Source organism: Gallinula chloropus, assembly GCF_964237585.1.
Source record: "Gallinula chloropus genome assembly, chromosome: 1".
Lineage (NCBI taxonomy): Eukaryota > Metazoa > Chordata > Aves > Gruiformes > Rallidae > Gallinula > Gallinula chloropus.
In genome coordinates this window covers 75,463,543-75,477,972 of record NC_140085.1, presented here as the reverse complement: position 1 = coordinate 75,477,972, position 14,430 = coordinate 75,463,543, and the positions used below count along the sequence as shown (strand labels likewise).

At 42.8% G+C, this 14,430-nt stretch overlaps 1 protein-coding gene across 4 annotated transcripts in view; it reads left to right on the top strand.

Annotated features, from left to right (window-relative positions):
- Positions 1–4,771, top strand: part of ABCC9 (ATP binding cassette subfamily C member 9) — a 60,429-nt gene extending 55,658 nt beyond the window's left edge. For all 4 annotated transcript variants that reach the window (XM_084278052.1, XM_084278049.1, XM_084278050.1 and 1 more), the window contains 5 exons: positions 1–109; positions 346–449; positions 1,900–2,033; positions 2,397–2,459; positions 4,487–4,771. In XM_084278052.1, the coding sequence (XP_084134178.1) occupies positions 1–109; positions 346–449; positions 1,900–2,033; positions 2,397–2,459; positions 4,487–4,624 (548 nt within the window). In that variant the 3' untranslated portion in view covers positions 4,625–4,771. The remainder of the gene's footprint in view (positions 110–345; positions 450–1,899; positions 2,034–2,396; positions 2,460–4,486) is intronic.
- The last annotated feature ends 9,659 nt before the right edge of the window (positions 4,772–14,430 follow it).

The window sequence follows — 14,430 nt, the reverse complement described above, 5'->3', positions numbered from 1 at the left end:
GGAGGATAGTGATCGATGGAATAGACATCAGCAAATTGCCTCTTCACACTCTCCGTTCCCGACTCTCCATTATTCTCCAGGATCCAATACTGTTCAGTGGCTCCATCCGGTAGGTGTATGCCATCAGGAGGTGGTGAACAGCATCACATGGCGTGTTTATGATGGGCACTGTGGGACAGGGAGGGATGGAAAAGAGAAGGAGCCTTCCTAGCTCAGTCCAATATATCTACACAGCCTGCCCAAGGGAAGTCACATGACACACACAATGCCAAAACGTTCCTTTATGGAAGACCTGAATGAACTGTAACTGCAGTAACGAGACTCCTGTTATGGTTTTCTTTGCAGATTTAATTTGGATCCAGAATGCAAGTGCACGGATGATAGACTCTGGGAAGCTCTGGAGATTGCTCAGTTGAAGAACATGGTCAAGTCATTGCCAGGAGGCCTTGGTATGTCTGAACCAAGTCTCTGGGAACATAAGCCAATAATGAAATGATGCATGCATGAGCATGCACACATATAAACAGATGCATGGGATTTTACGCATTGAACTGTCATGCAGGAGTTGACAGGCACCTAATGAATAATAGAATCACAGAATCACTAGGTTGGAAAAGACCTTCGAGATCATCGAGTTCAACTGTTCCTGTCCTACGATAAACCATATCCCTAAGTTCCTCATCTACCCTTTTTTTTAAACACATCCAGGGTTGGTGACTCAACCACCTCTCTGGGCAGCCTGTTCCAGGTCCTGACAACTCTGTCAGTGAAGAATTTTTTCCTAACATCTAATCTGAACCTGCCCTGGCACAGCTTTGTGTCATTTCCCCTCATCCTATCAGCTGTCACCTGGCTGAAAAGACCATCTCCCACCTCTCTACAACCTTCTTTCAGGTAATTGTAGGCAGTGATAAGGTCTCCCTTCAGCCTCCTCTTCTCCAGGCTAAACATCCCCAGCTCCCTCAGCCGCTTCTCATATGATTTGTCCTCCAGCCTCTTCCCCAGTCTTGTTGCCCTTCTCTGAACTTGCTCAAGGACCTCAATGTCCTTCTTATGGTGAGGAGCCCAGAACTGGACACAGTACTTGAGGTCCGGCCTCACCAATGCCAATGAGTACAGAGGCACAATCACTTCCCTAGACCTACTGGCCACGCTATTTCCAATACAAGCCAGGATGCCATTGGTCTTCTTGGCCGCCTGGGCACACTGCTGGCTCATATTCAGTCAGCAGTCAACTAACACCCCCAGGTCCTTCTCTGCCTGCCAGCTGTGCAGCCAGTCTCCACCAAGCCTGTAGTGCTACAAGGGGCTGTTATGTCTCATGTGCAGGACTCTGCACTTGGCATGTTAACCTGTCTCTATGCTGGAGAGAATACTCTTATTAAAAAGCTGCAGAAAAAATCTGCAACACCCCAGCATCATAGCTGGGTGGCTGGTGAACAAAGAGTTAAAAAAGCTGTTTTACCTCTGCTTCTTCAGAAGAATCTGGCTCTGCCAGCAGAGCTATAGCTCTTGTCTAGAACACTGACAGAGCATTTTCCTTATCATTTCAGATCTGGCTCATGAAGGAAACTCACGTATTTCCTTCCATATTAAGTGTATTTCATATTACTAAGATATTCTCCTGCAGCCTACCAGATTTGCTGACTATTTGTAGCCACTATTTCGTTAATGATATATCATTCCTTTCCCAAGAAGCTGTGCTCACTATTTTTGGTATCACTCCGTCTCAGTGTTCAGTCAAGATTATGCTTATTGGCTTTTACAGGGATTTTGCTTGACCCTGGTAACCGCAACATGCAGAGCTTTCACAGTGCCTACTCCAGATCACTGGGTCCTGACAGTATGACCATACAGCATTTCGCAGTGTGACATTCAAAGTAACTGGTTTTATTACAGATGCAATGGTGACAGAAGGAGGAGAGAACTTCAGTGTAGGGCAAAGGCAGCTCTTCTGTCTGGCCCGAGCCTTTGTCCGCAAGAGTAGCATTCTCATCATGGATGAAGCCACAGCATCTATTGACATGGCCACAGTGAGTATAGAAATTAGCACTGTTGTCTACTAAGAGAGGAGGCATCATCTTCCCTAAAGGTCAACTATGACAACTCTTTAGCAGAGAAAAGCGACAACTTTTTTTTGCTTTTCTCTCATGTTTAGTTTCAGCTGTTTCTGCTGGTGTGGTTTTGGGTTTGATGCCTACGGTCAAGGGAAAAGAAAAAGACCTAATGTTTCAGAAAACTGCTACTTTCACCTGTGTGGCATTTCGTTGCTGAGAATCCGGTGTGCAGATCAGAGATAGAATATGGAATATGACCTCCTCTCTTATGTGCTTGAGGATGTATGAATTAAAACATAAAAGGATGAAGTAACTGAAGCAAGCCTTTTCCTTCAATAGGAAAACATTTTGCAGAAGGTTGTGATGACTGCCTTTGCAGACCGCACAGTGGTAACGATAGCGGTAAGTACTGATGCCAGCAAATGCTCCCTTTGCTTGCTCCTCAGGCACTTAACCTCGGCTTTCACCAGTTCATCAGCATATAAAACTAAAAATATCACAAAATAAAACTAAAACCCAAGGTTAGAATATTCCCAGATACTACAACAAGTCAAGACACATACTGCCAACCTGAAATTTAGCACTAAATGCTCTTGTAAGAGGGCCAAACAAAACCACTTAGATTTGAAGAAGGACTTTACAGGGAACTTCAGCATCTACAATGTTTCCAAGAAAATTTGAAGTCATTCTCACTAAAAAAATTAAAATAGAACCTGTGAGTTAAGACATTATTGAGAGCTGAGTCAAAATCTAGATTTTAATTTTCCCTCTGAAGTCTGTGCATGTGTAGTGTCTACAATCATGGCACAAACTTGCAAAAGGACCTGAGATTTCAAAAGCTTGCTGTGGTTTCTCAAGTTGAGTTATCTCTTTTTTTTTTTCAGAATAAAAAGTTGGGTTTACGATAAAGGTTTTAAAAATTATTATGGATGGGAACTTCTGAAAAATTAGTATCTGTTCAACTAAGGGTTTATGATTTTTTTTTCCTGTTTTCCTGCCATTTTTAATGCCCATAAATTCCATATATCTGTGCAGGTATGTTTATGTACATACATATACATGCACATGCACGTACGCACATAGAGTGTTCCACCTTGTGACAGAAGGCTTAGTCAACAAACAGATGTTTTATCCACAAGATAAATAAGTGTTTCAACAGCTGCTTCGTTTGCTCTGTCTGGAACCCATTCCTGTGGTTAGAGGTTAGACTCATACCTCCTGGACTCTGGTTTCAAGTCTGTCAGTGACTAGTTTGTGTCAGGCAAACCGCTTAACCTGTCTCATTCACAGCAGGCTCTAAGGTTCTTGGAAGTGTAAATGCTGAAGATGCTGGCAGTGAGCACATTCTCCTTCAGTTACACGCCATTCAAATTTTCAGAATTGTCCTTCTGACTGGAATCTGACATTTCTTTTGCTTTGCCATTCCGAAGTCAGTGTCTGAAGCAAAATGGCACACACTACTATTTAGCTTTCCTCACAGAGTTGGCTTTGTTTCCTTTCTCTCTCCATTCACAGCTGATCCTTCCTTCACCCACCTGTCTTTCTTTTCTTTTTCCAGCATCGTGTATCTCACATCTTGGATGCCAATATTGTCCTAGTCCTTTCTGAGGGCTTGCTAGTTGAATGTGACACTGCCTCAAACTTACTCCTCAAAGAGGACGGCCTGTTCACCACTCTGGTGAAGACTCACAAGTAGACTCTCTCAGTCCACACTGCTCACAAGACCTCTGGCTCTTTGGTAGTTATTTTTACCTCTTTAGTTTCTTTTCACTCTGCTTCCTTTCCACTGCACAACTTCTGAGACAACAGCTCAAGAAGGTGTTTATTGTGTTGTTCCTGGGTTTGTTTAATTTCATGACTATCTATTGTATTGAATTGAAGCTTAGGTGTGCAGCTAATATTGAACCTACAAGGTCTAAGGAATCCACCCCATAGAGTAATCCCTGACCTTCAGCCCATATCATGAAACATTGCACTTCTAGAGTTCATCCTGTCCATACCTGGCTCCCCAGGAGTGCCCTAAGATAGACACAGAGCAGAAAGTCAGAGTAGAAGGACCAAGGAGTGGAGCAGGATACTAAGCCACCTGAGGGTGCAGGCATACCCAGGACGTTCCTCACCCGTATTTCCTAAAGGGGAACGTGTATTTCAGTGATGCTGTAGAATTTGTTCCAGCAGCCAAGCTGTCCACAACAGCAATTAGCAGACTGAAAGTGAAGTGCACGCCTAAGTATTTTCAGGCTTGGTGCCAGAGGCTGTAAAGTGATTTGAGACCTCTTCAGATTAAAGATACAGTACAAGCACCTCCAAATACCACTGTAAACAGAGACAGCCCTTCACAAAAGTGACATGCCTTGCATTAGGCACGCTAATTAACTGCAGTGAGAATTATCACAATGAAACCTTCTCTATGCTCTTCTTTATGGCAGCATCGGGTTCACACCATCCTGACTGCAGACCTCGTCATCGTCATGAAGCGAGGGAACATTTTGGAATATGATACCCCTGAGAACCTACTTTCTCAAGAAGACGGCATCTTTGCTTCATTTGTCCGGGCTGACATGTGAAGAATGACATGATGCATTTTACTAGCCTATTTTTAAACAAATGAAATGCAAATATTTTCTATTCAATGTAACATCACTTTTATCTTATTTTAGAGCTTCTTTCTTCACGCTCCCATTTTCCAAAGTAATAAAACCTATTGCAATACACGTACTCCTCAGAGCAATAAAAATGTCACTTCATTCAAAAGCTATTAAACTTCACACACGCACACAAGCACACAGAGGCAGAAGTCTTTATTTCCTGGGAATCTGTCATTTTCCTTAGATGCTGTAGTGACTTTATTTTCTTTTACAGAGAGCAAAAGAATGCGCTGCTCTTATAAACTGCATATGTTGTGTTGGAACCGGCAATCAAACGTGCAGTTTGTCAAGGAAACAAGAGATCCCCAGAAGCATTGTGTCCCCAGAGGGGAAAAAATAGAAAAAAACCAAATTTGAACCATCACACTTGGGGCAATCTGCTGCATTCCAAAGGCATAAACTTTGCTCTTCAAGTTGTAGTGGAGGAGCAGTGAATGACAGAAAGGAATTCCAGCAGAAATAAGGAAATTCATCCTGTCCTTCACTTTAGTTCGCACATGATAGTTGGCACAGTGCTATTTTTTACTGCAACGATGGCTTATCCCTACAGTCAGTTCCTAAATCTGTATTTCTTCAATGAAATATGCAAATCATTTTATAATTATGCACGCTTTGATAAGCTTATAGAGGAATTTTGTACAGTATTTTAAGACTTTGGATTAAAAATAATCTGAATTTATGAACTTGATATTAGCCAACCTTTTAAACATGTTCACTAAAATATTCTACTTAAGATGGCATGCAATAGCCAACCACTAATTTTTTTGTATGTCTTGAGTCCTTCGCATCATTTTTTACCCTGGGACAACCTTTTGTTTCCTTTATACATTTCTAGAGTATCTCTAAATCAGATCTAGCCCAAGAAGGAATGATTTTTAAATTATTTCTATATCTTCTAGTATTTAGGTGACTTTAGATACATATTTACATCATACAGCTTTGAAAATGTTGCCTGCACTTGACTAATGCAGATGGCTAGATTCTGACAGATAAAAACTGCACAATGGACACTAAACCTTCAGGAGTTTCACAGAGTACTTCCAAAAGCAGAGCTTGAGACATAGCTTCACTGTGTTCAATGTGTTTTTTATTCATCTATTGTTACAAGACTTAGGAAGAACACAAGGTGCGCTTAAGACACAGTAATTGGGGAAAAAAAAACCAACCAAAAAAGCAACCTATGAATTTTGGAGAAGTTGTAGAACTTAAAATTGAGATCACATTTAGGCTTGTAGTATAAAAATTATACAATGGTGTTTGGGGTTTTTTTTCTTTTCCATCTTAACTATTGAAAATAAAAGCTGTGTGACACAACTAAACAAAAAACCCTCGGTCTTGAATATTTTATGATGGGAAGTACTTCTGTGATTTCCCTGTCTACTGCTGTGAAATGTTTTTGCTCTTTTCTGGATTAATTTCCTGTGTTGACCTTTGTCATACAAAGAAAATTAAAAAAATAAAGCAGATGTTTACAGCGGAAGCGCATGTTGTTACACAGACTTCAGGCCTAAAAGGCCAAAATCATTCTTGATTTAATTTCATTGTCTTCAGTGAAAAGCTAATTGGATTCACTGCTGTCAGACATGGTCAGTATGAAGATGAAGAACAAATGACTTTGTTTATCTGCCTGTCTTTGTTGATTATACAGTCCTGATTTATTTTGTGGTGTAAACTTGTTGAGTGAGAGCCCAGTTCCTACTGCATTACATGGCTGCCCTGGGCCTGGGATTGTGTCAGGGAGCTTGTAGTGCTTTAGAGGGGCCAATAATTAGTACCTCTTTCCTCTTATATTTGTCAGAGCCATTGCAGATGTAAGAAGCAGCTTCTTTGCTCATCCATCCCTCCACAGCTATAGAAATTAACACTGCTGCTTCAACATGTAGAAAGGAAAAGACAGGATCAGAAAAACGTACCAGCATCCTTCATTCACTCTGATGGAGCTGTGCAGGACTGTTGGCCCTAGTATTCCGTTAACCGTGGTCAAAGTGTTTGAAGATTGTTGTAGTGTATCCCACATCTGCCTAGCAGGTGTAAAAGCACAATTTGATTCCTGAAGCAATTAATCCTACTCAACATACACAAATCCCGAAAGAGACAGCAGACATAAACCATCTGCTACAGCCGTGCCAGATCTCCTTGCATCTCCTTGCACCAAGGGATTAACCTGAACGTTGCTCTTTTTTGTGTTTTCCTCTAATGGAGGAGGGTGCTCCCAACAGTCGCACTGCTGCCCTAAGAAAAGTGTAGAAGGGTTGAAGTTTCTTAAAGAAATGTATTTTCATTTCATGTAAAGGTATTAAATGTGTGCCCTTTGGGAGCAGTTTCCTTAGGCTGTGGTGCATACACGGTAAAGGAAATATCCTCCTGGGAATTTTATTTGACTCTTGTCACACTCCTGTTCTGCCAGGCAGCCTTTATTCTCTTGCCACAGCCTACTTGCTTTTTTTTTTCCCTCACCATCTCCTTATGGTATACTCTCTTTGAGGCTCATGCTTCTACCCCTGAATACTCCTTATTCTGCCTGTGACCACCCACTCCATCCTGATCCAGCTCCATTTCCTCACTGACATAGCTCTGTACATTCTCCTCTCCCCCCAGCTTTCTCTAGCTTTCCATCATAACATTTCCCCTCTTCAGTGGGACACTTGCTCCAGAGCGATCATGTTTTGGGGTTGGTTTGTTGTGGGTTTTTTTCAAGCATGAAGCTAAATAAGCTTTCATTAATGCAATATTATGCTCTAGGTCTGTTAAGTTCTTCCTTTCACAAAGGAGTGTTAAACGCAAACACTGGTCCTGTGTACATTTCTTTGAACTATGGATGGAGGAAAATCATCTCTGTGACAGATCCTAAATCACGTTTTTCATCTCATCCTCATTTCTTTTTCTGTTAAGTGTTTCTGTGGCAGAAGTGGTAAATCAGAAGGAGTAAGAACCCTTGCTGCCAATGCAACTGCTTGAGGATTCTCCACCTCTATCCTGCAACCAGTGGGTCATCTTCCTCACTCCCTGGGCCAGGTCTAATGGCTGGCACAGATGAAAAACCCCACATAACCTTTGTGTTTATTACTGAGCCGAAGTTTCTTGAAGCGGGCCCGTAATCCTCTGCAACACTGCTGACAGGTAGCAAAGGGAAGTTTTCCCCTCCTCAAGATCCAGTGCGTAAAACACATCTCTCTATCTGTATTTGCTTTGCTGGGGATCTACATCAGCACAGTGGAAGCTGGGATTCAGCTAAGGTGAATTATTTTGGTGATGTTTCCTAGGCAATCACAGCTCGGAAGTGGATGAGAATCTCCTTAAGATTCTTCATAGCTTTGCCTGAACCACTTGTGTTCTGCTAATGGATGTTTACACTTCAGGGATTTTGACAGCATGGCAGTTATTTGGACTTGACATTTCAAACAATACAGTTACCAAATAGGAAAGTTGTTTGCTTTTTGTTTCTTAAAAGGAATTAAATCAGGTCAGTGTCTGTGAGGCCTCTTAATTCTGAGCTCAGTTTCTTGATGATTTTTCTTAACTTCACACTTGGTTTAGATTAATATTATGTGCCTTGTTTTGTTATGAAGACCTCTTAAAACCACCTGGATAAGTTTTTTATTTGATACAGGGTATGTTGCCTGCCTATGTGTGTGCTTACACACAGAACCACACATGCAATCTTTTATTCAAGGTCAGTAACAAGCAGTGTCCCCCAGGGGTCTGTCTTGGGACAAGTGCTCTTTAACATCTTTATCAATTACTTCAATGGTGGAATTGAGTGCACCTTCAACAACTTTTCTGATGACACCAAGCAGAGTGGTGTGGTTGACATAATAGAAGGAAAGGAAGCCATCTGGGGGATCTTGACAGGCTGGAAAAGTCAGCCTGGATGACCCTAATGAGGTTCAATACAACAAAGTGTAAGGTCTTGCACTTGGGCTGGAGGAATCCCATATATATACACAGACCAGGAGAAGAGCTCCTTGATAGCATCTCTACTGAGAAGGACCTGGGGGTTCTGGTGGATGAGAAACTTAACATGAGCCAGCAGTGTGCTCTTGCAGCTCAGAAGGCCAATGGTATCTTGGGCTCCATTAGAAGAGGGGTGGCCAGTAGGGACAGGGAGGTGATTGTCCCTCTCTACTCTGCCCTCGTGAGGCCCCACCTGGAGTCCTGTGTCCAGGTCTGGGGGCCCCAATGCAAGAAAGATGTGGAACTGTTGGAGAGGGTTCAGAGGAGGGCCACGAAGATGATTAGAAGGCTGGAGCACCTCCCCTATGAAGAGAGGGTGAGGGAGCTGGGCTTGTTCAGCCTAGAGAAGAGAAGGCTGTAGGGGGTCCTCATTGCAGCCTTCCAGTACCTGAAGGGAGCATATAAACAGGAGGGAAATAAACTTTTCAAAAGGGTAGATAATGGCAGGAAAAGGGGGAATGGATTAAAACTAAAGGAAGGAAGGTTTAGATCAGGTCCAACCCCCCTGCCAGAGCAGGTTCCCTAGGACAGGTCGCACAGGTAGGTGTCCAGACGGGTCTTGAATATCTCCAGAGAAGAAGACTCCACAGCCCCTTGGGCAGCCTGTCCCAGGGCTCTGTCACCCTCACTGTTAAAAGTTCTTCCGCATATTGGTGCAGAACTTCCTGTGCTCCGTTCTAAAACATCTAGTGAAACCACACTGATACTTGTTAAAGTCTCTCTGGAGCAATGAATCTCCCATAAAATGTGTCTAAATGCAAAAATTAATTCAGCACGTTTGCTATTTTATATCCTCAAGTATCTTTTGAAAGCCTAATTTAAATTCAAGCTATGGTATGTAAATTCTCTGATGTGAACTCGATGATGGCATGTAAGAAGCTCTTCAGTTCCTTTGGAAATAAATCCTTTCAAAGGCAAAGCTAAGAGAGCACTAAAAAGAGTCTGAAAACAAAACTGTAAATCAAATTCTTCATTGCCATGCAAACATCCCAATCATTTCCACATTGTTTTTTTACTGCTCTGTTTTTTCTCCACCAGAACTGACCTCCATGTGGAATTGTGGGGAAAGATTATCAGGTTTTCAAATTATCAAAAAATTGTTGTGAGGCAGAAGTTCTCTGACTCTTACAAATTAGCGATGTGCTGATGCTGTTTTGGCAGTGCAGCTTAGAGTATTGGCTTGTACGAAGCCTTGCAGTTTAGAAAAGTTTCCAAATGTAATCCTTCAAGAGAAGAGAGATTTCTAAAAAAAGTCTTAATCTATTTGCTACGTAATTATTATTAATTATTCACCATCAATGGTATCTGTCTGCTGCTAGACACTATCCATGCAAATGTAACAGGCGTTCCTGGCAGGATCTGTTTATTTCTGTAATATAATAAGCCATATTCTGAAGAGACTATAAACTAGCAGTCATTATAAATAAAAATCTTATTAATGATTAGTTTCTATTTGCTGCATTGACATTCATCATGTGCAAGACAGCCTCTTTCATTTTCATTGAACACAGAGATTTTCATCCCATGAATTACTATGCAATAATGCAGCATTCAGCTCACATGTTTCCATGTTGCAAATTTCACTGCCCAATGCATTCATTCCCAAGTATGTATATTAGTCATTTTTATATATAAATACATTGCATGGTCATACATCCTTGGGATAAAAGGTATAAGTAAGTAATGAACAGTGCCAGCTAGCACTGCCCATAAGAGTGTCTCATAGCTATTCCCAAGACATTTCTTAACTCTCCCTTAAATTTACATCTGGGTTTTCTGGCTATATCAGCTCACATCCATAAATATCACTTAAACATCCAGTAAAATATTTAACCATGTAACTAAGAAACTAATGCAGCTTAGTGTAAATGACATGATCCAGAACTACCACCCTTCAGTATCACAGATGCCCCAACGCAACATATTCTTTGAAAAGCAGAAAGTTACAGACTCATATTTAAGAGTTGTATGTGTTTTTGTCATACTAGCCTGATTAGGCACTTACTTTTTCAGCAATACCAACTATGTCAGACCATGCCATCAGGGGCACAAACCTGAACTCCTAAGAGGCTCTGCCTACTGCAGATTTTCATGGTTAAATCACTTGCATTTGGTGCCTTCTAGTCCTCCAGGTCCCACCAAGATCAGAGGGCTCAGAGTTGCCTTTGTGATTTGATCTTGAGAGATCTATCTTCCATCAATGGCATAATCTTAATTTAACCTCATTTTGCAGCCAGCACAAAATGCTGGGATATCAATCACTTGTAGGCAAGGGGACGTGGAAGCACAAAGATGGAAATACATAAAAATTCTGTTTCACAAATGAGAAGAAAAATCTCCTTCAGCTAGTGATGCAACTCTCTGAGACAGCTCTGGGCATCTCAGAAGAGGAGACAAAATTGTGTTATGCTACTCTGAGGCTGAAGCCAGCCAGGACCCTTCTGGCTCCTGCTATGTGAAAGGAATAATCACAAGGAAATTGAATGAAAAATCCTTGATATCTGACTTTGATGCTCCAGATACCACCAGAGGAAGAGGAGAAGAGAAATGGCAGCTGCTGTTTGTCCCAGCAGTCGGAGTCCAGACACCATCTTAACTTCTGGATTTTTGCTGCCTCCACCACTTTGCCTCCTGAGGCAACCAAATCTTGGGCTTTACTTACACTTCTAAATAAAACAGGAAAAGTGACTCAGCCCACCTGTGAGAGCATCCTTATGTCTAAAACCACAACTATCCCAAACCAAGGTTGGCTTGTCCATCCTGTGAATGGTCTCTGGACCACACTTGAGTCATCCCACATCCAAGCTTGACTGGATGCCAGGTGGAAGGGTGCCACCTGACACAAGTCAAAACTTTGCCATGGAAAAACTGGAGAAACAACATTGCAGGGGAAGATATTGTTAAAAATTGAGGCATTGGCCACTTTGAGATAACATTTAGTGAGAAAATCCCTGCCCCACAAGACTTAAAATCTGAATGTATGAAAATCTGAGATAAGACTGAGCAGAGGGAAGAGGGCGATGACACCAAGGGAAGTACAAAGCTGTGCCTGGTCGCTGAGTAGCAGATTAGCACACTTTGCTCTGAGACACTCTGCAGTTTGGAAATAGCTCAGACGTTTGGAGAGCTCTGCTGTTTTCTGTGCAGACTGCTGTGGGTAGAGCTAAGGGGGAAAAGGGAAGAATGCAAGAGGAAGATGCTAAGGAAGCCATTCCCTCCTTTGCCTTTTCTCCAATGCCCTGGTGATATGAGGCACAGCACTGATGTTTCCCACCAACTCTTCCACACAGCTGCAGGGAGACACTTTGGCACTGACCAGGAGGCTAGGAGCTTGTAGGAAGTCCTCCCACACCGTGGTTTGACCCCATGAGTGAACTTAAAGCATTTTATGTCTCCATCTAATGTCTGACAGCAAGAGTTTGATAGAGTGGGAAGAGAATCATCCACATCTCCAAGAGCTAGAGGAGGCAAGGATTTCACACCTCTACTCAGCCTATTCAGAATTTGGCCTGGCCTGTAAACTTAGAAATGGGAATTGTCATAGACAGATGGATCATCAGCAAGTTGTTTTTTTTTTTTCCATAGCAAAAAATGTCATATGGGAAATAGCCAGGAGCCAGAAGGGAGGAGCACCTATGGGAAAGAACACTCCAGAGAATTAGCAACGCAACTAGATACTTCATCTAACCATGTTAAATCTAAAACCTGATTTCCAGTCTTTCCTTAAACTACAGCACAGGAAGACACACACAAAAAAATCCCAAACTAGTCTCTTCCCAAAGCCTTAGAAAAAAAAAACCTGTTTCAGGAAAGGGCATGTAACGTCAGATGGACTTTAGGGCATCAAGTATCAGAACAAGGCTGTACCACTGTGGCTGTTGTCATCTCGCCCTGTAGCGCAGGCTGACTTGGGTAAGTCCCCAGTGAGACAGTGCAGTTTCTCTGTACTTGGAGCTAATGGATTAAATTGAAAAACATGGAAGCTAGTATCAGCCATGAAGTGAAAAATGAGAGGATTACCTAGCTTTGCAGGTCAGGGATGCCACAGCCTGAAAGGTAGACTGGGTAAAAGTGGTGCAAGCCTTCCTGATACAGAGGTGTCATGGCAGGCTGAGTCTCTCTAGCACCGAGGCTCAGCAAAGCACAGCCTTTGGTTTTCAGCCTGCACTATAGATCAGAGGTCTGGGAAGAAGAAACAAACACAAAGCTAAAATGAAAGACAGAGATAGGGAGATTGGTAAGTAACGCGGAGCTGCAAGAAATCTTGGGTTTTGCACAAGGATTTAATGTGATGTGGTCATGTCCAGAGGGAAATGAGGCTAAGGCTCATGGCAGAGAGCGAGCATAAGGTATATCTTGCAGCACAAGGCATTTCTTAAAACAGCCCGTTTCTTGGCTCACACACGTCCCTGGAGCAGAGGTGGAGCTAGGGAAACAGAGGCTAAAAGATGTTGGATTTCATAAATCCAATGACTGTAGGAACTATGTCATTTGGGTGCGATAATCTTAACTCTTCACCCTCCTCTCACCACCACCCCCCACCCTTCTGTCTGTGTAGGCCAGAGGTTGCAGGCCCAGCCCAAAGCAGTTCCCTGCCTGCTCTCTCTTGCTACGGGGCTGAAGGCATTTCTCTAGGACCTTCTCTAGGACCGTGCCTTCTCTCACCGATGTGTGCTGACGGTCCATGTGCTGACCTCCTGCCATACCACATGACCCCTCAAAGGACAGCATGGTTATAGTCTGGTTATAGCCTGACAGGAATGACTATTATACCACCTTTTTCATAGCATGCTGTGAAGCTAATACTTTGAGGTTTTCACACAAACATCTATGGAAAGGAGAAGCTAACCAGTCAAACCATTCCTTAGTGCAGAAGAGAGCGCACTATGGTCCAACAATAAGACTGAGGATATACTGACCCAGGCAAGGAATTGGTGAAAATCAGAGCCAGAGCAAACTAAGGACAGCCACGGCTTACCCTGCTTATCTGCTTGCCCAGGTGTCAGTCAGCTTCTGTCCCCAGGCACCTTGAGAAGAGGAAACAGGATGCATAGGAGTGGCTGGAGTCCAGGAGCCCAGCCCTGTGCAAGTTTGGCTGGAGCATTGCTGCCCACCAAGCTCACAGAACCAGCTGCAAGCAGAGACAGTCTGAAGTCAGCCTAACGCTGTTCAAAGTATATCAAGCACAGACCTGCTGTGGAGATAAGGACATGCTCTAGGGGCCATAGCTGCTGCCAGTTAAGACAGTTCACCCAAGGTGGCGTGGGTCTCTCTTTCTATACCCAGCGTATCACCCCATCTGCTCCCTGGTGACTACAAGCAAGGGGGTAGAACATACTCAAGCCCCAGTGACAGATATTGGCACCAGAAGTACCACAACAGAGGTTTACAGAACTGCCAACATATTGCTAGCTTTGCAGAGGGCTGATAGCCTACACCCCATAGCCTGACACCCATAGAGTACCAGATTTTGTCAAACAAGGCTGATGTATCATTTCCAGACCAGAGAGTTTTAATGAGAAACAATCCCTCTGCCAGCAAACCCACAGAACATCTACAAGCTTCACTCTGCAGCTTAATAATATTGGACGAGGAGCACTAGTTACTTGTGTTATGATGATAAAGACTATTTTTGTCCTGCTGCTCTTGCATGAAACAGAAAAGAAGGAAAAAAAATGAAAGAAAAAAGAGCTGGTTCAGGGTACCAGGCGCCCTTAGTTTGCAGTTTCTGTTCTTTCATGTTTGATGGATCTACTGCCATTTCAGCTGGG